Consider the following 23,221-nt stretch of genomic DNA (forward strand, 5'->3'; position numbering starts at 1 on the left):
CTGGCTGTGTTGGTCTCTGTGGCCTGTCCTGTTGGAGAGGCACAAACCCCAAATCCTTCTGAGCCGTTTCACATTTCTGCAGTGTCCCACAACAGGGGCCTGGGGGAACCCAGGGCCTTGTCCAAGCCTGACACTCCCATACATTTAAATTTGTAGGGTTTGTGCTCCAGCAGAGGCATTTCTCACCGTTTTCTCCCCAGATCCTGCCCTGCCCTTGCTCACATCTCTGGATGGTATCTCTTGAGTTGCCCTTCAGAGGCTCAGAGTAGATTTTTCTTACAAAAGTGGATTTGGGGGGATTGACTTGGAGTCAACACAGGTGGTCTGAGAGCAGCCCCACACACTTTTTTGCCAAGTAAACCACTTTTCTCCTTGAAGAGGTGAGTTTGGGGCACACAGATCCAGCATGGTCTGAAGAGAGAGATGAGTGGGGCTTGTTTGCTCCCACTGCTGCCATCAAGCTGCTCTTGCAACGCCAGTTTTCTGCTGCTTTTCTGGAACAGCTGAGAAAATGTGCCATTGTCAAGCCCTGAACACGAGTCTGTCTTGACAAGATGACATTTGTTCTTCTGTGCATGTGAGAGACAGGTTAGAAAATCTGATTTTTTTTTTCTGCGTTTGAACTGGATTTGAACTCTTGCTCTACTCTGAGGCCTCTTCTGTAGCTACACAGCACAAGCACATTGGCCTGACCTAAATCTGTGCCCTTGAGTACCTTGCTGAGCTGCTCTCCTCACAACGGAACTGACACCAGCCCCACTTTGTCCATCCCAGGGCTGGCTGAGCTCTGAGAGGTTCCCTGGCAGGAGCTGGTGAGCTCAGGAGCAGAACCCTGTCCTCAGACAGAGCCTTGTGGGGCACCAGGGAATAATTCCTGAGGCTCCAAACCTTCCCTGCCTGGGCTGCCAGCATCTCCCACAATAATTCCCTGATATTTTCCCCTTGCAGGATGTGAAGAGGCACTTTGGAAGCTGCTCCTGTGGTGAGGTTCCCACTTGTGTGGCCCTCTGACACTCACCTGGTGCCAGGTGCATTGCTGTGGGCTGGGGGGGATCTCTGTACGACCAAACCACACATTTGATGTTCAGAATGACTAAAATCAACTCAAATCCCACTTTTTTCCCTTCCTCCTCAGCCTAGGTGTAGTTGTCCTTTAGTCCACTGCTCAGGATTAGTTATTCCAGGCTTTCCCTTTCCCAGTTAAGATTTTTCCTGGGATTATTTCTGTCCAGCCCCACTGATGGGAGCTGAGCAGAGCCCCTTGCTAAGCAATGATGTGAGGGACCAGCTCTGCTCGTGTGATTCCAATCCCGAGTTGTGCCACATTCCTCCCTTCCATCTCTTCCATTCCTCCCCCCTCCTTCCCCGGGCATCTCCATGGAGCACAGGAGGAGCAGGGGGAGGGGAAAGGTGCTCTGCCTTGTCCTTGTGCTGCGTGCCCGTGCTTCTGCTGATCCCAGGGGCTGGAATGCTGCTGTGGAGCTGGGAGAGGCACCGCAGCTGCTGCCTCAGCTCTCTGCTGATTCCTGCTGCAGATGGAATCCGGGCCCTGATGGAAGCAGGGGGAGCAGCATGCTCTGCTCAGCTCTGGGGGGACTGGTGGATCTGCAGGGCACTGCATTGGTCCTGTGTGTGTGAACCCCCAAAAATCCTCACAGAATCAGCTGGGCAGAGCTCCTGTGCAGGCCTGGTGCTGTTGGAATCCCAGGAGTGCAGCACTTCAGGGCTCACCTGCTCCTTCCCTCCCTTCCCAATCTCCCTGCACAGCCCCTGGGAGGTTGTGCAGCATCTGTGGGGCTGAAATCCCCAGGGAGTTCTCACCCTCCTTCTCAGAGCTGTTGGTGGCTCTGGGCAGAGCAGTGCCTGGGGTTCACCCCCACTTGTGCCCTTAGCAGCAGGAGCAGGGCTGGGTGTGCCCAGGAGCGTGGATCCAGCCTGTATCCAGCTCCTGCTCAGTGACAGATGCCTCACATCCCACCTGGGAAGCAGAGGGGGAGCTGGCACCCAGGCTGGGACAACCGAGGAGGTGGAGCAGGAAAAAACAGAGGTTGAGCCTGTTGGAGGAGGATTGAGGGGACTTAGGGTGCTCCATCTGCCAGGTGAGGCAGGTACAGAGGGGCAGAGGTGCTGTGGACAAATTGTTTTCCTTGGATTCAGTCTTCCAGCCCAGTTTCATCTCTTCCCAGTGCATGGAAGGAAAGGCACAGACCTGTGCCCGCTGCTGCTGGGTGACCCTTTTCATTTCCACAGAGAGCACAGTTCTCCATCCACTCCCACACACTTCCTTCCTTCACACCTTGTGCCCTGGGCTGCTGGACACGTGCATCCCAGGCCCTTTTGCTCCCAACTCTCCTAATCCTGCCTTCCCAAGCCATTCCTTGCCCCTCTCCCTGTGCCCTCTCCTGGCTGCCAGCGAGGTGCTTCCATGCCCTGCTGCCCACTGGACACCTCGGGCTGTTGCTGTCGCTGCTGCTGCTCCTGTGGAAGGTGACAGGAAGGGGAAGAAAGGTTGCCTGTCATCCTCAATTCCTGCCCCATCCAAGGTTTAAATGCAGGGATCTGTCCCTGGCTCGCTGCCAGCTGCAGGGCAACTGCTGTCCCCGTGGAGGTGGCACCCAGCTCTTTAACACTCCAGGCAGGGCCAGACAACCCCAGGCTGAGGTTATCTCCTCTCCTGACACTGAGTTATGAGCCAGCAGCACTTTATTAAAATGGTATTTTGCATTGGAGAGCAAATCCCAGAGCAGATGGATTCGTGGGCAATCCATCACTCCCATCCTGGCCCTGCCACTGGAAACGTGGTCGTGGTGCCTCAGCCCTGCAGCTGGGGGACAGATTTACAGCCTGGCCAGCTCTGGCTACTCCCAGCTGCCATCCATTGAAGGATTTGCTTTGGAATGTGAAAGGCTGGGAGGAGATTCCCGTTGTGGCAGCACAGGGATGTGAGCACCACACGCTGCCCTGGCACCACATCCCTGTTCTGGGACTCGGGAAGGTGGGAATCTCCCTGGGAAACGCTTCCCTGCCAACCTGTGCTTGTGCTTTGGGTGGAGAAAAACCACTCAGAATCTTCTATCAGCCCTTGTCTCGGGTGCTGGGGTTTATTGTCTGCTCTGCTTTGTCTGCACCAAGCCTGGGACGTGCCCAGCTGTGCCCAGCTGTGCCCAGACTCGTGGAACCAGTCCTGCATCACCACCTTTGTGGCAGGGTCAGAGCTGTTCTGTGTGGGTGGCCCTGTGCCAGCAAGGAGCAGAATGGGGGATGCTGAAGAACTGGTTCATGGTGGCAGATTCCAGTACTGCTGGAATGGGAAATGATCCCACTTTTCCATGCCAAAGGCCTGAGATTCCTGCCCTCTTCCTGCCTTTCCTGCCCTTGCAGGCAACGGGCAGGAGAGGCCCAGGCTCCTCTCTGGAAGCAGCTTGCATCCAGAATTTTAGTGAATTTTAGTGAAACATTTTAATATTAATATTTAAATTTAATATTTAATATTTTTTTTTTAATTTAGTGAAATATTTTATCTTCTTTTAAAGATCTTAGAGCTCCCCTGTTATCCCAGCGAGCAGGAGCCAGGCAGGTGAAAATCTGGGACAGTGTCCTGTGATGTCACAGAACTCAGAGGTTAGGACAGCTCTCCCACCCCCCCCCCAGCCTTGTTTGCACCTCCTCCTGTCACCCCCCCTGCCCCAAACCGGGGAGCTGCTGCTCTGTGGTGCCCCAGCTGTGCCCCAGGGGGAATCACTGGCTTCAAAGGGTTGGAAAAACCACTCAGATGCAAAAAACATGCAAAAAACTATTTTACTGACAAACAGCAAAGGACGGGCTTAGTTCCAGGAGCTGAACTGGTTCTCTATTATACAAACATCTTATTGAAAGGGAAGGAATGGCTGAAATACACTCACTCGTTGACCCAAATAAAATCACAGTGTGCTTTTTCTATTGCCTCCCCCACCCCAAGCTCTCTGCACCTTCAGCTGCTCCCCGGAGCCTCAGCGCAGGCTGCCACCCCTCTGGCCACTGGAGAGCACAAGCCCTGGGTGACATCTGCCTGTGCAAGTGTATTTAGTAAAAAAATTAGCCATTATTGCTTTTCAACCACAGTAGAGATTATCCTGTGATTAGACTCGGAGCAGAGTTTAATCTCTCTCTCTGGTAGTCTGTGCTGTGCCTCTCCCTGCCTGCTGCATGCAGAAGTGGTTTGGGTGCAGGAAAAAAAAAAGAAAAGAGGGATTAACGATCAGGGGAAACAGCACTCCAAGCTCTATCCTGGTGTTTCACGTGAAAAACCTCCCTGCAGTGAGTGCAGGGCTTCCTCTGCCTCGGTGGGAGCTGGGAATGAGCCACCCCGGGGTCAGCCCTGCTGGGAATCCCGAGAGGTGAAACTGCAAAAGAAACGAGTGCCAATGGCTGGAGGTGCCAAAGGAGGGCCGGGCTCCATGCAGGGGACACGTGGGGACACGCAGAGCTCTGAACACCCGGAGCAGGACCCCCACAGCCCAGCCAGGCTGAGCGGCTCCTCCTGACTCTGCCACATCTTCCCACTCCTCTGTTTCCCTCTCCTCTGCCCCACCTGCAGGGAAGGCACAGGCCTGGCTCTTTTTGTTTGAGTCTTTTATTTCCTTCAGGAAGTTCACTTGCTGCTCCTTGTCCTCCTGGCCACCCCAGGGAGCTGGGCTGAGGGGACTTTTCACTTTCACCCCATCCCAGGGTGGAAGCAGCAGTCCTGTGTCCCTGCCCAACAGATAATTCCCTGCTCTCTGTCCCACTGCTGCTCACTAAAACCCAGAACTGTCCCACCGGTGCATCCAGGCTGGAAAATGATGGCTCTGTGTCTCTATTTGTACCACATGCTCTAATCATGGAAGAACTTCTGCTCTTCCACATCCAGAGGTGCTCTGGGAGGTTCTGTCGGCTGTTTTTACCTTCCAAACCCCCTGAATGCAGAAGAAGCTTCATCACCTCTGTGATGACCCAAATCTCTTCATCAATGCCGGGCTGGATGTTCAACAGTGCTGGGAGGTGAGATCTGAAGTGACACTGAGCTCCCTGTGCCCCTCAGCTCCTGCCAGCCTCTCCCTCCAGCACAGGTGAGCATCACCCTCCCTTCTCACCACGTGCAGGATGTTCAAGTAGAACCCCCCATGTTTCATTTCGTGCTTCTGGTCCATCACTGGACACCTCTTAAAGAGCCTGCTCCCATTTCTTTGCACTCTCCCTACAGGGATTGATCCTTCCCCAGCATGATCAGTCCCAGCTTCCCCAGTTCCCTCAAAGGAGAGATGCTCCAGTGCCTTCATCACCTCAGTGGCTGTTTTCAACACCCCTTTTTAGCAGGGATTCTTCTTCCCCCAGCTGAAAATGCAACCAGAAAATGAGGTAGAACAGCAGTGAGAGTAACTAAACCCACCCCAGCGTGCTGTGAGTGCCTGGGACACCATCCCAGGCTCTCTCCTGGGCTTCTTATGGATGAGGTGGTGCCAGATGGGCCAGCTGAGGTGTCCCTGGCTGGCTCAGCAGTGAGAGGGCACAGTGGATGGATGCATGGATGGGATACAGGAGACACTTTCCCAAACTGTTCCTCAAAGAGGAAGGGCCCTTCTCACTGTTTGTTGTTTATATTGGCCAGGGGTTTATTCAGCAGAGCCAGAACTGAGGATGGGATTTGAGTTTAAAAAAGAGCTACTGGGCAAGGCAATGGATTTCTGCTTTCCACACCTCTCCTTCCCAACCATTCCCCGTGCAGGCGGCCAGGCCAGGGCTCCTCACACCAAAACCACAGGAGAACCTTCCCAGAGGGGCTCCTCACACCAAAACCACAGGAGAACCTTCCCAGAGAGGCTCCTCACACCAGGAACACAGGAGAACGTTCCCAGAACGGCTCCTCACACCAAAACCACAGGAGAACCTTCCCAGAAGGGCTCCTCACACCAGGAACACAGGAGAACATTCCCAGAGGGGCTCCTCACACCAAAACCACAGGAGAACATTCTCAGCACCAATCCCAGCTCTGGAGAACCAGCACATGGAGTTTTGAGCTGTGTCTTTGCTCCAAAAATACCCCACAAGATCCCCCCCAGCACCAGAGCCTGCAGCCTCCCCCGGAGCATCTGGCGGGCGAGCGCTGAGACGGGGCCCACACTTCCCACTCCGCTGTCCTGCACTTCCCACACTTCTCATCCCTGTTTTCCCTTCCCCAGGCTCTGTCCAGCTCCTTGCCCAGCCCTGACCTTGCTGTGCCCACTCCCTGCTGCCAGATTTGCTCCCAACTCAGCCCTCTTTGCCTGGGGTTGTTGCTGGGTTTGGGTGTTGTTGTTATTGGGGTTGGGGTTTTTTTTGGTGTGTTATTTTTTTGGGGGTGTGTATGGAGACTGGATCAGAGGCAAAAGAACAGCAAACGAGTCAACACGAGCACAGCAGGGACAATTCGACGAGGAGAAAACACCCCCACGAGCGGAGAGAAACAAAACAAACACATGCACAGAGCGACGGGGCGGCGGCAGAGCGGCCCCGCTGCGACACGGGGACAAGGGACAGGGCTGGCAGGGCTCAGCCTGGAGCAGCATCGGCTCAGGAGCTGGGGCAGGGACAGGAGGGATGGTGGCAGCAGGGCAGAAGGGGCTGCCGGGTGATGCTGGCTCGGCGACACCCCAAAAAGCAGCTGTAATACCCCAAACACAGCTGCAACACACCAAATACAGCTGTAACACCCCAAATACAGCTGTAATACCCCAAAACCAGCTGCAACACACCAAGTACAGCTGTAATACCCCAAAACCCACTGCAACACTCCAAAAAGCAGCTGTAATACCCCAAAACCCACTGCAACACTCAAAAAACCAGCTGCAACACACCAAAACCAGCTGCAATACCCCAAAACCAGCTGCAACACACCAAAATCAGCTGCAACACCCCAGAACCAGCTGCAACACACCAAATACAGTTGTAATACCCCAAATGCAGCTGTAACACCCCCAAACCAGCTGTAATACCCCAAATACAGCTGTAACACCCCAAAACCAGCTGCAACACTCCAAAAAACAGCTGTAATACTCCAAATACAGCTGTAATACCCCAGAACCAGCTGCAACACACCAAAAAACAGCTGTAATACCCCCAAACCAGCTGCAACACACCAAAATAAGCTGTAATACCTCAAACCCCACTGCAATACCCCTAAACTGGCTGTAACACCCCAAAACCCCACTGCAATACCCCAAAACTGGCTGTAACAGCCCCAAAACAGCTGTAACACCCCAAAACCAGCTGCCTCCTTCACTTCTGCTTTCCTGTTGGCAGCTCGTTCCCCAAAGAGGAGACAGGGCAGACCTGAGGCTCTCAGGAAAAACTCTCCTGGTTTTGGTGTCCCCGCCCAGGAGTTTGAAACCATCCCAGATGTGCTGGGTCAGGATTCCCACCCTGCACGGGGAGGAATTCTGGCCCTCGTTCATTCAGGATGAGGAGCGTTTGCCCAGGATTAATCCCGCTGGTTTAGTGCGTGCTGGGACGACCCTGCTCAACAAAACCTGCCTGCTTTCCCTGGATTACAGACCAGTGAGTTACTCCCAGTAAATTTAACTGCACTGAGAGCATTTCTTGGTTTATTTTTTTGCCTAAGTGTGAGCAAGAGAGAGCTGCAGATTTTTTAAAACTCTGGTTTTAAACAGCAGGAATATTTACTGTGTAGATTTTTTTTTTTCTCCCCCTTTCTTCCAGAGCCTCAAATTCTTATAAAATTTTGCTGTGGGTCAGACAGATCAAACTTAATGGGTGTGAGCCATTCACCCTTTCCAGTTGTTTCATTTTTAATGATATTTCAACCAAGATCAGCTGCTAGAGCAGGGCAGAGCCAGGCTTTACATTCAGTCTGAGTTTAGGTCACTGCCTTAAGTCTCTCTTGTGAGAGGCTGCAAGTGGAAAAATTACTTTTAAAGTGCTTTTTTTCTCCCCCCATAACCAGTCCCAGGGACTCGATATTTGTCCTTATCACGATGGAATTTCCTCCCCTACAAAATGCTGTCCCCCCTGAGGACTTGTTGATAACACAGTCCCTGCTCTTCCCTGCCAGGAGGCTGCAAGGGAAAGGAGCTGCTCAAGGAAAAGTTGTTCCTTAGATCCTAAGGAATTTCAGACATCACAGCCAGGAATGACAGACAGCCAAACAGACACAAGAATGGACCAGGCAGTTGTTTAGGTCCAGAAAGAACCTGGGGCTCCAAGACAAGAGGCACTAGGGAATAGCAAAGGTGGGGATGGCAGAGAAATGGGAATGTTTGGGTAGTTTGGGGGCTTGTAATTAACTGAACTGGGCATAAGAAATAGAAAAAAAAAACCCAAGACACAGAAGCTGGAGCAGGGAGGGAAGGGCAGGAGTCGTGGTGTCCTTTTCCCTGCCATCCAACAGCAGGAGGCCACTCAGAGTGTCAAGGAATCCGTGGAAGAAAGGAGAGGTTCTGGCAATTCTCCCCATCCTTCAGTTCTGGGTGTTTTCTCCATTTCAGCCAAACCCACTCAGTACAAAACGATGGATGAAGGGGGAATGGGGGCTCAGGGCTGTCACATTCCTGGGGAGAGCATCTCCCTCCTCCTTCCTCTCTCCCAGTAAATCCTCCCTCTCCCCACCCTGGCTGTGCTGCCCAGCACATCCCACAGCCTGGGCTCCCCTGCTGCTGTTGCCTTCAGGAGAACAGGACCAGAGCAGGGACCAGACACCACCACCGTGGCTTTCCAGCACCTTCAGACCCCTCTGCCTGGGAGTAAAGGAGGTCTCTGGAGGGGGAGGTTCCTTTCAGAGCCTCGAAATCCACACCAGGGGAAGCAAAGGCAAAACCACATCGGAGCATCCTCACCCTTTGACTCAGCCTTGGGGACATTTGGGATGTTTGGAGAGGAGTTTGGCTTCAGGCCCAAGTCTCTGTGTGTCCCTCAAGCCAAGCCCCACAGGCAAGGGGGGGTGTTTGATGTGCAGGAGCAGTGAGGCTGTTCAGGGCCCCCTCACTGCGCTGTCAGTGGTTTTGGGGTGTTTTAACCAGGACCTCGGGCTCACCCCACAAGAAAAGGGGCAGAGCAGCTCCTTTCCTCCCAGGCAAGGGGTGGGGGGTGTTTATGAGCAGAGGGACAAGTCAGATCTGACACATCCCACCCTCCTCCAGTGAAGGACAGCAGCCCTGCCACCAAAAGTGCCACCACACCAGTGGCACCAGCCCAGGCTGAGCCCTCACAGCCCCATCCCCCTGGCTCTGAGATTGGGTTGCTTAAGGCAGGTTTTCAGTGGACAGCACTGCAAACAACAAACCCCTTACACATCCCCAGCGCTTCCTTCCCCTGCAGCAACTCCCCAGAATGTGAACCAAAGCAAAACCAAAAGGGACACCGTGCCTTCCCCCCGCCCCCGCTGGCAGCAGTCCCCAGCCAAACCTGTGCCCAGCCCAGCCATTCTAGGCACGGGAGGGGCAGAGCAGGGCAAAACCCAGCCAGAGGACCAAAGAAACGGGGGACTGGAGCTCTTGGATGAGACACTCTGCATCTTCTTCGTGCTGTCCCACCTCCATCCCCTCGGCCAGCATTCCTGGATGTGCAGGACAGCTGTGAATGCCAGGAAAAGGGGTGGGGTGGGGGGGTGGGGGGGTGGTTGAAAGTATAATGCAAATCTCTTTTTTCTCTCTCTCTCTCTTTTTTTTTTTGGGTTTTCTGTTGTTGTCGTTGTTGTTTGTCTGCTTTTTTTTTTTTTTTTTTTTTTTTACATATATACACGAGTCTGACAATAAAATGTGGAACACAGTGCAATGTCTTGGCTGCGTAGCATCCAGGACTGGCTTAGTTGTGCATCGTGGCGCGTCCACCCATGGACACCCGGGCTGGATTCCGTAAAATCCTGTCCTCAGCTGGCTTGGGAGCAAACCAGAGGCTGTTCCCCTGGAGGAAGAGCGAAGTCCTGTGTGTTTTAAAAGCTGGCTGCAGTCCCTGGAGGGGAGGGTGTCCCTCAGAGGTGCCGGGGGCTGGGGTGCCCGTTGTGGTACAGCTTCTGTTTGATGTGCACCATGTTCCCGGTGGCCTCCTCGTACTGCCGGTGGTGACGTTTCCTGAACTCCTTCAAGTTACAAAATTTCGGGATCCAAGACCAGGAATTGTCTGGAAGGCAGGGAGGAGAGGGAAGGTGAGGGGTTGCAGGGAGAGGTGAGGGTGCTGTCCCAAGGCACAGCCACCCCTGAGCTCCCTTCAGGGCTGCACAGGGACAGGCTGTGGCACCAGTGCCACCCTCTGCCCCCAACACCTGGCCAGGGTCATTTTTTACCCATTAGCTCATCCCTCAGCCCAGGAACCTTTCCCTGCAGCAGCATTTCAGCTGCCACCCACACCCATGAAAATTTTGCCCGATTCCACCCAGAAATACACAGAGCCCAACTCCTCAAAGGGCAACAGGGAAGTCCCAGAGAAGCACAGATGGCCCAAGGACGAGCTGCTGTGCTGGGAGTGGGTTGGACTCGGTCTTTGAGGTCTTTTCCATCCCAAACAAGTCTCTGAGTCCATGGCTGTGAGGTGCTGGCGACTGCCCTGACCAGCCCTGCAGCTACTAGGGAGCTGCTGTCTGAGTTCCTACGGAATATTTGCTATTCTGAGAAACCCCTCCCATCAGGAAGGAGCTCCAGGTTATTGTAACAGGCCATGGTTGGAGCTGATCAGGCCCCAGTGTGACACTGAGTCACTGCTGAGTGGTGCTCGTGCACTCCTCGCCCTGTACCAGCACAGAATTTGTGTTTCCCCTGCCCCTGGCTCCATTTCTTTCCTCAGAAGGGAATTTTCGCTTTGTTCAACAAAGAAACAAATTCCTTTCTGCTTGCTGCCTTTAAAATTACTCATTTGCATCGTTGATTTTGAATAAATAGGAAATATTTAGGTTCACTGCACTGTTGGCCAAGCCTTTTATAAAAGCCTTAAAATAGGCAAACACCAGGAGGGGGGAAAAAATGAAACAGATCAATTAGTTGAAATACTAAATTAATTACTAAAAATAAAAGCCTCCATTCACAAGGGGTAGGCTGGGTGGTGATCCCAGCTCTGAAGAACACCTCACCACAAGGAGAGCTCCTGCCAGCCCTGCTGCCTCCAGCAGCTCTGATGAAAATCAAGAGTCACAGCCCCAAAACTGGCTCTCAGAACCTGAGATCTCACTGGAAAATCAGCCCCTGCTTGGGAAACAGCAGCAGCAGCGGAGCCCCGGGAGAGTCCCGACTCAGAAACTGCTGCTGGGGATTTGGGAAGACTGATGGGAAATTAATATCGTTTTTTATCTGAGTTTTTAGAAAGAGAGAGTCCACTTCCCTAATTAGAATTTCTGATAGGCCTGCAGATAAATCTTCCTCTCGCTCGCTTCTCCTTCTCCTCCGAGTTGTGATTTAACAGCACCATCAGCCAGGAGCTGGAGAGATGGAGATTTGTAGGCACATTCTGAGGGAATTTCGAGTCATTCTCTAATTTAATCGTTTTCCTGTCATCTTTTTCTCCTCCAAATATTAAAATCCACGGGATGCCCATGCTGAGGGAGGAACATGGGGCAGAGAGAGCCTCTGAAGGAGCATCTTTCGGTGCTCCTCAGGGTGTTAATTCAGGATTTTAACTGCTCCAAAGCCTGACTGTTCTGCCCAATCCTTTCCCCCGTGGGGCTGATGGCACAACTGAACAAAACATCTCCCCATCTGGACAGCTGTGAGGGTGGGAAACCTCAGCTGACACCACACAGATCTCTGTCATTGTCACCACAATGTCACAGCTTTACACAACCAACACCAGCCTGCTCTCCCAGCAGCGCTAGGGAAAAGAAAAAAAAATCCAGATTTTTCTGGGGAATTTTGGTCCAGCCCAAAGATGTTCTGCCCACAGAATTCCCACACCAACACCCCTGCTCAGGTCAGGGAATCGTGGAACATCCCGAGCTGGGAGCGACCCGCGAGCACCATCGAGCTCCCGGCATCAATAGGGCCGGGACATCCCTGGCCAGGTTTGTGCCACATCCACGTGGGATAAAGCATCAGGCTGGCCTTTTCCAGCTCCCAAGGAGAGGGCAGGGACTGAGGGAAGAGGAGGAAGAGGAGGAGGAGGAGGAGCAGCACTTACCATACCGTCGGCTGGTCCTCCAGGCCCGCACGGCGTAGTGGAGAACCCCGTCCATCCACACCAGGAACCAGCTTATACAAAAGCCCAGCAAAAGTCCCAGCATCAGATCAATCTCCTGCTTGGTTACATTGTCAGTCACAAAGTAATTCTCCGAGGAGTCCACCACTGACTGGTCCCCGTCGTAAGGGATGACATAATGGACATGATGCCTGGAGCAGGGGCAGAAACAGGGGTGAAAAAATCAGTGGAGATTTTTCTTTCACCTTTCCACCCCATTCCTCCCACCATCCCCAGGAGGAGAAGGGCTGTCCTGGCTTTTTGTGCTGCTGTCAGCACAGAGGGAGGGAGGAAAGCACAAAACCCCACGGCTGGAACTGATGTCACATTCCTGACACGGCTCCCTGTGCCCCGGCTCATCATCTACAACACAGGAGAGGAGATCAAGGACGGCACAAGGCCACCCCTGGGATGCAGAGGGCACGTGTTGGAGGCAGAGGCCACCAGAGCAGCTGTGTGGCCCTGAAAGTGCCACCACCCCCATCCCCTGCAGGAGGGACAACTGTCCTGTTGCTGCCCTGCCCTGGCAGCTCCGCAGATGTCCCCAGAGAGGATCTGCTGCTCTGTGTCCCCTCTCCCTCAGTGAAAAGAGGCTCGTGTCCCTCACACATCAGGGCAGAGCGTGTTTACAGCCACAGAGGAGGCACAGGAAGGAATTCCTCCTGCAGCCTCTCGCTCCTGGAAAAGTCCCACGAGCTCCAAGACCACCTCAGCTCCTCCTGCTCCTCAATCTGGGGGCTTCCTCCAGGACCAGGCAGCAATTCCTGCCTGGAGCAGACAGCCAGAATCCTCGAGCTGCTGGCAAAGCTCCCCCAGGCCCCTGAACACCTCCAGGGGTAAAGGAGCAGCTCTCCCAGCTCCGAAGCTTCCCAAGGCTCCCAGGGCTTGGAGAGGCTGCCCCGTGCCAGGAGGGGGATTGGGCTTGTTTGTGCCATGAGGTGATGGAGACCAAGCCTGGGATGAAGCTGAAAAACCCAGGTTCACCTGGGGAAAAGCAAGAAAATGGCAGGGAGGGGGTGAGGGAGTTGTAGAGTAGGAAAAAAACCAGGCAGGGCTGTGGGGGCTGCACGGGAGGGGATGAGCAGTGACAGGTCCCTGGGAGCTGTGAGGGGTGGGAGGATCCCGGAGGATGGGGGATGCAGGAGGCAGAGCTCTGCTCTGGAGCTCTGCACCTGCTTCGAGCAGCTCTTCACCTTCCCAGGAGCGCCGAGGCTGCCCAGCCTCGCTCAGCCGGGCACTGACCACACCCCAGGAGTGACCACACGCCCAGCCAGGTGAGGTCCAGCCCCGCGTGCCTTCCACCACCACAATCCTGGCATCGCCAGTGCCCCCAGTCCAGGAGCACGGGGCTGTCCCAGCGCTGCCCAGTGTCCCCAGCATCCCGTCCCTCCTCGCCCAGGCACTGCTCCCACTCGCCGAGCAGAGGAGGCATCGCTGAGGCCTCTGAATATTCATGAGGTGCAGGTTGCTCGATAATCACGCCTGAGAAACGTCCAAATATTTACACAAACAAACCTCCACTCAAAGGAACCTTCTGAAAACAGCCCTAATCTCAGCGCTGCCTTAATGGGGGCCACCTGCGCCACAGGAACCGGGGGTGCTGGCACAGGGCTGGCAAGGGCTCCGGGGTGGCAACCAGACCCTCCAGTCCCCATTTCCATCCAGCAAAAGGGAGCAGGCTGGGAAGGGACGGGAGATGGCAGCTCTGATGGCTGAGGGCAGCCCTGCTCCTGCCTCCTCGTGCTGCATGGTTTGGAACAGAGATTTTCCCTCTTTTGGCACTGGAAAATCCGGGGGCAGAGGCTGCGTGAGGGAGGGCTCCCCAAAAGGAATGGGAGGGTTCCCATCAATGCAGCCAAGCACTTCCCATGTCCCATGCTTCCCAAATCCCTGCAAACCCATGTCTCCCATGTCCCATGCTTCCCAAATCCCTGCAAACCCATGTCTCCCATGTCCCATGCTTCCCAAATTCCTACAAACACGTATCTCCCACATCCCATCCTTCCCAAATTCCTGCTGATGCCTGAAGTGCAAACCCACATCTCCCATGCTCCATCTTTCCCAAATCCCTGCACACACACATTTCCCATGTCCCACACCTGGCCGGGCCCCAACTCCCTCCCTTTTGCTTTCTGCAGCACAGGCACAGCCTAAAGGCTGAATCCACAAAGTCTGGACTCCTTGGAGCTTCCTGGGCAGGGCCTGGCTGTGTCTCCTCTGCGTGGCCGTGTCACAAGCCCTGTGTGTCACCTGTGCTGTGTCACCTGTGCTGTGTCACCTGTGCTGTGTCACCTGAACCCCCGCCAGCACTAACACAGCCATCCCTGAGGCTCAGGGAACCCAAACTCCCCCCCCACACACACCCCCAGGACAGGTTCCTAGGAGCGAGCACAGAGCTCTGGGGTGGTTTTCACCAGAAGAGGAAGGTCCTGGAGCTCGCCCCTGCCTCTGCTCAGGGATGTCACACACAGACCAACACCACCAGTGCTGCCCCAACACGGGCACAGGGCTCCTCACCCCTCACAGGGGGTGCTCCTCCCACCCTGCTCCCCCTCAGCCCTCGTTCCCTGCTCGCCAGGCACCAAGGAAGGGACACGGTCACCTCCTGCCTGCCTCGTCCCTGTCGGTGCAGGCTGACTCTGCACTCTGCAGTGGGATCTCCTCCAGCTCTCCCTTTGCTGAGCAGCACCTCAGGGCAGCTCTGAGGGCCTGGCTCTCCTCTGGGGTCACCAGCTCCCTTTCCCTGTGCAGGGGACTGTCCCCAAAGCCTGTGGCTCCAGGCCAGGCTCAGAGGTGGAGTCCCTGACGCTCCATGGGAGGCCAAATTCAACAGAGGGTAAGACCTCTGCCCTGCCTGGATTAGGAAACTCCATTACCCACAATTAGAAACCAAAGTTTGGATCCCAGGTGCAAATTTCCTCAAAAGAAAAGCCTCCTGTCACTAAAGCTCCCCAGGAAAACACCTGAGACCCTGCAGCCCTCCAGCTTTTGGGAACCCCGAGTCACCAGAATAATTCCATACAGAGGAGATCCCAGAGCTGCATTCCCACTTTGTGGAGTTTTCTGGAAGGAGTTTAGCAAAGCCCAGGGAAGATTAATTTTTCCTGCTGCTGCAACAGTTGGGAGAGCTGGGCTGCAGGGAATTTTATCCTTCCCTTGCCTTCACAGAGACGGGGATGAGAGCAGGGACAGAGCCCCACAAGTTTTCTGCTGCTGCTGAAGCCCTGGGGGATGTTCCAGGAGGGAATCAGACCCCGTCCCATCAGCACAGCACGTTATTAATAGTGAACAGAGGACCAGGGTCCCACCTCGTGCCCGGGGGATTGGAAACTGGAACATGCCCAGATCCAGAGGGGGAATGTGTCAGCTCTGAGCTGAGCAGGGGGTGGGCGCAGGAAACCCCCACCAGCTCCTCCAGGGCACTGCCAGGGCAGGGCAGGCAGGGTCTGGCTCCTCAGAACACAACCCTGCCATAGCCCAGCAGCCAGGGCTCACTTCACCAACCAAAACCCTCGTGAGAGGGACAAAACCCTCCTCAGAGCCAAAACCCTCCCTCAGAGACAAAAACCTCCCTCAGAGACAAAAACCCCCCCTCAGGGACAAAAACCTCCCCTCAGAGCCAAAATCCCCCCTCAGAGCCAAAATCCCCCCTCAGAGACAACCCCCCCCCAGAGACAAAACCCCCCCTCAGAGCCAAAAACCTCCCTCAGAGCCAAAACCCCCCCTCAGAGACAAAACCCTCCCTCAGAGCCAAAACCCCCCCTCAGAGCCAAAAACCTCCCTCAGAGACAAAACCCCCCCTCAGAGACAAAACCCTCTTCAGCCTGGCATCACCTCAGCCCCTGCTCAGGGGTGGGTGTGAGGTCTCTGGGGACCACGGCCCTGTGAGAGAGGCGTCACATGAGGCCCTCACCAGCCAAACCCGTGTTCTGTCCGTGTTTATTTACAAGAAAAGGACGCACCAAATGATTCCTGAGGGCCAATTCCTGGGCAGTGCCAGCTAGTGCTGGGTTAACCCCGCGCCACCTCCCCTCTGTGCCCACCCTCAGGGGATCCCGGGATATCCGGAGCCGTGCCCAGCCAGCCTGGCTGTGCTGTGCCGCTGTTGGGGCGGTCACGACACACCCGACACACCCGGACAGTGCCTCTTTCAAGGGCCAAAAAGCCATTTATTAATCAAAGCAGCCTCTTTTATACACCTTTTGTGTGTTATCATTCCTGTTACAGATTCATTGGCTGCTAAACTGCTACAACAGACTCCTTGGCTATTACTAACCACAACGTGCTACCACCACCTATGGCATAAGCATTCTGAATTCGAGGTGCTGTTTTCTCCTTCTATTGTTTAACTTTCATGCTTCTGTTGTTACTACATTCTCACAGGTAAAAACTAATTGTTTTTCTTCTCACTGACTTTCCTCACAGCCCTTCTCTAGCCAAAGTAACAGGCCTGAGCCACAATTTTACAAAGGCAACAAGGCCTTTGTTTTGTAAGGTTTTACTTTAAATGCCACAGTGCTGGAGCTTCCACAGGGAGCACAAGCAAAGGTGGGGACAGAAATTCCAGCACACCTCGGGCCACAAACTCCTGGGCAGCAGAAGGGGACAGGCTGGATGTGCTGTCACCCGGCTCAGGTGACACAGGCAGCTCGCTCTGTGTGTCCACACACGCGTGCCCGAGCTGGAGCATCCCTGTCCCCATTCCCAGCCTGGGACAGAGAGGGAAAAGCTCCTCTGCTGCTCCCGGGGCAGCGGCTCCGCTGCCGGCTGCCCCCAGCGCTATTGTCCCTTGCGGTGACCTTGTGTGAGCGCGGCTGCTGCAGCCACAGCCCGGCTCGGGAGCCGCTGGAAAAGCCACGGATCTGCTTCGAGCGCACAGAGCCCGGCGCTGCCTCTCCGCTCCCCTCACCCCCCGCTCCGATGGGGACGGGGATGGGGACAGGGATGGGGACAGGGACGTGCCGATGCTCCGGCTCAGCCCGACTCCCTCCCGGGCAGGTGACAGTGGCAGCCACGTCACATCTCCCGGGCTCACGCTGCAGCTGCCACATCCTGGCTGGACCAGCCCCTTCCCCACCGCCAGCTGCAGCAGGATTTGGGGGAATTTTGCCTTATCCAGCCCCCCGGCAGGAGTCCCACAGGGCTGGAGGGAGGCAGAGCCTCCTGCCCTGCATCCCTGCCTGACCTTGCAGCCGTTCCTCAGCATCCCGAGCAGCCCAGACCTCGCAGAGCCGTTCCCAGCAAGGCCAGGCTGCACACCAGGGTGGTGGCACCGCCGAAAACATCTCCCCGGTGCTAGTCCTGGTGGAAACATCGCCCTGGCACAGCTGCCAGGAGCCCAGGGAAGTGCTGGTGCTCCCCAGCACCAGGCAAAGAGCACTCCCAGCACGTCCACAGAGGGTCTGGGGACAGAGAGGTTTCCAGAGCGGCTGGGAAAGGTGGAAAGAGAGGAAAAACGTCCCTCGTGTCCCTCCTGCCAGCTGCCAGCAGTGCCACCCTCCCCAGTGATACCAGCACCAGGGCAGGGCCTGCAGCCTCCTCACACATTCCCGTGCCCAGCCCAGGGCATGGCAGGGTCCCCACGCTCTCTTCCCGGGACAGGTCCCTTCCTTCCCGGATCAGAGCCCGGGGAAGGCAGGGCTGGAGCATCCCTTGGGCAAGAAGAGCTGACCCGAGGCTGGCTGGGCCCCCAGCTCTGCTGCAGGGTGCTGGCACCCAGATGAGGCTGACCCTCCTCCTGGCCCTTCCCAGCCCTGCTCATGGGAGAGACAATTCCTGGGAGGGAAAGGCTCAGCCAAGGTCGCCCAGAAGGTCAGTGGCAAGGAGGACACACGCCAGAGCTCTGGAGGTCCCTGTTCTCTCCAGACCAGGAACCTGCGAGCCCCCCAGGCTGTTCTGGCAGATCCTTGCTCCTTTCAGGTGTCATCTGCTCCCTCCAGCTCACCCTGCCTCCTCCACGGACACCCTTTGGTGTTTTTCCTTTGCATGACATCACCCAGCTCCTGATCTGCTGCCAGCTCTCTGCTTCCAGAGAGGACCCTTTGCTGGCTGGGACGGAGAGGCTCGGACGAGGGCAGTGCTGCACCTCTGCAGTCCTGCACAGCCCTGCCCTGCCCTCCCCGGGGACAGCCACGGCCCGAGCAGGGATTTGGGCAGGGCCCAGCACAGGGATTTGGGCAGCCTGGACGCCTCCACACACCGAGAATGGAGAGTGCCAAGCGGGAGCGTGGCTGTCACCCCTCCGTGCTGCAGCCTGGAGGCAGATGTGACAGAGGAACAGTCCCTGTCATGCCCAGCCCGTCTGTGCAGGCTCAGCTCCAGGTGCCAGGGCCAGCCCTGTCTCTCTGCTGACATTCTCACTCCAGCTCCCCTTCCCAGGCAGTGCCAGGAGAGTTTTCCCAGCTGTGGATTGCATTCCCATGGCCCGGGGGGTGCTGGCAGCTCTGCCCTCCTTGGCTCTGCTGCTGTGGAGCGGGAAAGTCCAGCCCAGGCTGATGGTGACACCTCACCTGCAGGGAGGAGGACATCAGCCACCCCTCAGAGCCCAGAGGAACGTCCAGCTCGGCCACCAGGGCAGGGACACTCCGTGGCAAAGGCACCGCCCAGCCCAGGCTCACTCAGACTGAAATCAGAGGCTCAGAGCCACTTAAAAAACTGCAAATACGGACCAGCCAGGGCCAGGGCAGCATGAGCAGCTCCAGGTAGCCCAACTCCCCCCAGCCCAGGGCTCCAGGCCCTGCAGCCACCCAAACTCTGCACAGCACAGGTGTCACAGCTCCCATCTGACACCACGGACTCAAAAAGCACCTCCCAGGCCCTCTTGTCCCAACAAATTGCTCCTGGCATAAAATGACAAGCAACAGCTTCAGCCCCAATGGCCCTGATCCCACAGGGAAGGGTGAGGGTGGGGATCAGCATCCAGCAGCACCTGGAGGTGGGGTTGGTTCCCTTCCCCAGTGTCTTGACCTTCCCCAGGCACTGCAAACACAAAGAATGCTTAGGGACACGGCAAAACAATCGACAGCACTCCTTGCACTTGTCCTGCGACCTTCCTGCTGGGCCAGAGTCCCGTGGAGGGGAGAACAGGCAGAGCCCAGGGACAGGCACAGCCCTGCCCACCAGGACAGACCCAGCCACAGCCTCCATGAGCCTGAGGAGCTCTTTGGGGTGGCAGCTGGAGCAGCCAGCCCTGCTGGCCATGCCCCTGGGGGACTCCAGTGGCCCCAGAGCCCTCAGAATGTGGGCAGAGCCTGGGCACGGCTCGTGCTGTTGCCTGCCAGCCTCCCCAGAGACCAACACCGGGTCCCAGCCAGAGCAGAAAGTGGGGACAGGAACAAGGGAGTCCCAAACTGGAGCTGGAAACAGCCAGGGCCCATCCCACTGCCAGGGGAGTGGGGATCCAGGCTGAGGGTGCTCTGAGGACAGAGCCCAGAGCCCCCCATGCCCTGGCACACCTGGCCTCAGCTGGCACCTGGGACACAGAGCCAGCCCTCCCTGCCCACAGCCACCACCTCTGGAACAGCTCCCAGGCCTTCACAGGGACATGAGCTCAGGAAAGATTGCAGCTCCTCCTGGAGAGCCCATCCTGCTGTGCCCAAGGCCAGGTACTCACGTCCAGCCTGGGTGCCTGGACATGGTGGACAATTCCTGGGGAAGGGCTCCACTCTGACGCCCTGAGGAAGGAGACAACCAGAACAGGAGAGTGGGAAGGAAAACATTTCTGAATGAGTTATTGGGTCTGACTGACACTGTGACCCAGGCTGGGGCAGGAGGGAGATCATTAATTGCAGCAGCTCAGCCCACTGCACATCAATCTTCATTCATTCCAATTCCTCCTTCCCTTCCATTTCTGCAACATTTACTTATTTTCCCCATTCCTGCCTGCAACACACTGAACTGCAGCCAGCTCCCTCCTCCAAGGACTCCCTTTGGTTATTGGCAAATTAAGTTCTTCATCAAGCCCTGGTAGCAGTGCTGACAACAGGCTCCAGGACACAGCCCTGCCTGGGAGAGCTCCCTGCCCCAAGGGCCGAGCTCTTGGACAGCTGACAGGAGGGACGAGGCACGTCCAGCCTGTAAATCAGAGGGCTCCAAACGCTGCCATTGGGGCAGCAGCTCAGAGCAAACCTCAGCACGAGGCCACCCCAGGTCCCGCAGCCCAGGGAGGGTTTGTGAAGTCTCCTCGTCAGGCAGGAGCAGAGGTTCGTGGGCTGTTTCTGCTGGCAAGAGCCACTGCTCCCACATACCTGAGGCTAGAGATAAACTTTGCTTTTTGCCTCCTCTCACATCCACGCTTGGCAGTTTGGAAGCTGGTTCATGCACTTTCGAAGAAATGACCCAGTGATGTCTGTGGAGAGCGCCACGGGCGATTTATCTGCCTCAACACACACAGAGGGAGAGCAGAGAGGGGTGCCCCTGCCACCTCCTCAGCCGTGGGCAGAGGGGACACTCTGCCAAGCCACCCGTGAGAGCTGTCACTCCTCAGCCACTCCAAACATTACAGTCCATTACCAGCAGCCCATTTTCACCACCACTGAACCAAGCAGCGATGAGCAAAAAGAACAACTGGTGGAAGAAGCAGAGGAAAAGTCCTAAACTAAGAGAAAACATCAAGAGGGCTCAAAAAAAACCCCCAACAAAACAACCAAAAAAAAGCTAAGAAAAAGCAAATCCTTGCCAAAAACAAGTCGAAGACACTGTGGATGTTTTTTGCCCACAGTCTTTCAAATTGACCTTAAGAGGGAGACGCCCAAGGAGCTGAGTGTGCTGCCACATCCCCCAGGCCTGGCTGCTCTTGGCCCCGGAGGTGCTGCCGGTGCCTTCTCTGCTGTTCTGTCACAGGAGGCTGAGGAGGAACCGTGGGGAGGAAGGCCCCGATCACCTTTGGGGCGCGAGGCAGCGTGGAAGGGCAAAGCAGCCTCTCTTCACTAAAGCCAAGCACATCCCAGCTCCAGCTCAGCTCCCACTCCAGGGACACCAGGGGGATGTGATGCCTGGGAGACAGGATGCAGCTGGCTCCAGAGGCAGCTCCAAGAGGAGTAAAGCTCAAACCTAAACGCTGGATGTGACAAGGGAGGGCTCTCCCAGCGTGTCCTTTATCTGGCACAGCCTCGCGCTGCTTTCCTCCCCCACAGACAAGAAACTCTCCCGCAGGCAGTGAGTAACCAGGCACAGGAGGGGAGCGAGGCCTCCGGGAGCGCAGGATAAGGAGCACCAACAGCAGTCCCACAGAGAAGGGGGAAATTCACCTCCCCAGAACTCAGCCCTGGGCCTGAACGGATTCCAGAGCAGCCAGATCGCAGTTTCAAGCTGAGCACTTCAGCAATTACACACAGGAGAGATGTTGTTTAGGAGAATTCAGCATTCCCAAGAGCTACGGAGGGAGGCAGGTATTTGTCCAGTCATAAACTTGTGCAGCACTCCTGGCACAGCATCCACCCCAAAAGCACAGCCCGGCCTCCTCGGTGTGCTGTGTCCAGCAGCATCACAACTCCCAGGAGGAAAAGCCACAGGGAATTAAGATCTGATCAAAGATTGCAAAGCCTCAAAGTGACTCTGTCCTAGACAGCCACATCCTGGCCTGGACAGGGATCCTCTCATTTCTCCAAACCCTGTTCTATTTATAAGCCACACAACCACCAGCTGCAACACCCAGACCACAAACAGGCTGGGGAACATCACGGCCCAACTGACAACAAAGGCAAAATGACAGACGTTTGAATCAAAGTTACTCACTCTCCCAGGGCTCCCGAATGCCTATCCACAAACATGGAAAATGGACTTCCAAGCGCACAGAAAACTCTTCTTCCGGGAAAAAAACCACCAACCCCCACCCCCCCCCAGCCCGGCTCCTGTTCATGCAGGAGCTGCTGAGGAAGGTGAGACACAGCCAGAATGCAAAGATGGTAGCCCAGCCAGCAGCTCCCTGTCGCTGGTCACCACCTCCCCAGGGAGACAAGGTGGGAAGGGGCTGGGGGGCAGGGGAGGGAGAGGCTCTGCAGGTAACTCACCTTCCACAGTTGCAGTGACAAACTCGGTCCTCCCCTCTCAGATGCGGTAGGATGTAATTGTGAAATCTGTCCAACAACGCATTCATGTCCATCAAGCAAGCTATTGCCTGTAAGAGCCCACAACCAAGGCATCTGGTCAACTCTGGATGATGGAATAAAACATTGACTCCAGTTTGATTGCCAGAGACTGAAGCAGTCATCAAGAAAAGAATCTTTGGTGTTCAGTGGGGCACACACACGCGCGCACACACACACACACACACACACAGAGGTGCACAGGCTGAGGGACAGTGCGGGGGGGAAGGTGGAAGGGGTGGGGAGGGGAGGGGGGGTTGGGGGACGACGATGGAGGGGAGGGAGATAAGCAAAATCTCTTACCATAACGATAGAGGCGCCCAGGATCATGAAAATCATGGTGTTTGCATTCATGGACATCAATAGGGAATGGCCAGCGGTCGGGTCCGTGCGCCCCCAGCCCGCGGAGGGCGAGCGGCGGCCGCGCTATTCCGCAGAGCCGAGCGCGGGGCGCATCGCGCTCGCTGCCCGCACGCTGCGGTGCGGCGGGGGGCGGCGGGGCGGCGGGGCGCCCCCCGCGCACACACACGCACTCCCCCGTGCCGGGGATGCCGCGGGCTCCCGCGCCCTGCCCGCTTTATTTTTTTATTTTTCTAGGACGAATGTGACAGGTAAAAAAAAAAAAAAAAATTAAAAATAAAAAAAAAAAAGGAAAAATTAAAAAAAAAAAAAAAAAATCAAAATTCCACCCCCGCCACTGGCCCCGGGCTCCCCCCGGCCGCGGTCGCGGCGGGTGTGCGGCTCCGGGAGCGGGCACACGCCGGTACAAGCACAGCCTTCATGCAGCAACTGGGAAGCGAGGCAGCCAAACCCGGGGTGGGGGGGGGGGGGGTGGGGGGGAGGCTGGGGGAGGAGGAGGCAGGCTGCAAAAAAATCACCCACTCCGGGGGAGCCTCATTGCATCCTCTCCCCCGACCCTCCCCAAAATCATCCCCGCTGCCGAGCGCTGCCGAATAAAAATCGGAAAT

General features: G+C 56.0%; 1 protein-coding gene across 1 annotated transcript; it reads right to left on the minus strand.

The window, feature by feature from the left end:
* Positions 1-9,979: 9,979 nt before the first annotated feature.
* On the minus strand, positions 9,980-22,613 carry TMEM240 (transmembrane protein 240; the record flags this gene model as incomplete). Its single annotated transcript, XM_082295648.1, has 4 exons — positions 9,980-10,128; positions 12,112-12,320; positions 22,179-22,285; positions 22,557-22,613. The coding sequence occupies 4 exons, from the start codon at positions 22,611-22,613 to the stop codon at positions 9,980-9,982; spliced, it is 522 nt and encodes a 173-aa protein (XP_082151774.1).
* Positions 22,614-23,221: the final 608 nt, after the last annotated feature.

The sequence above is a fragment of the Coloeus monedula genome (assembly GCF_965178545.1).
Source record: "Coloeus monedula genome assembly, chromosome: 22".
NCBI lineage: Eukaryota > Metazoa > Chordata > Aves > Passeriformes > Corvidae > Coloeus > Coloeus monedula.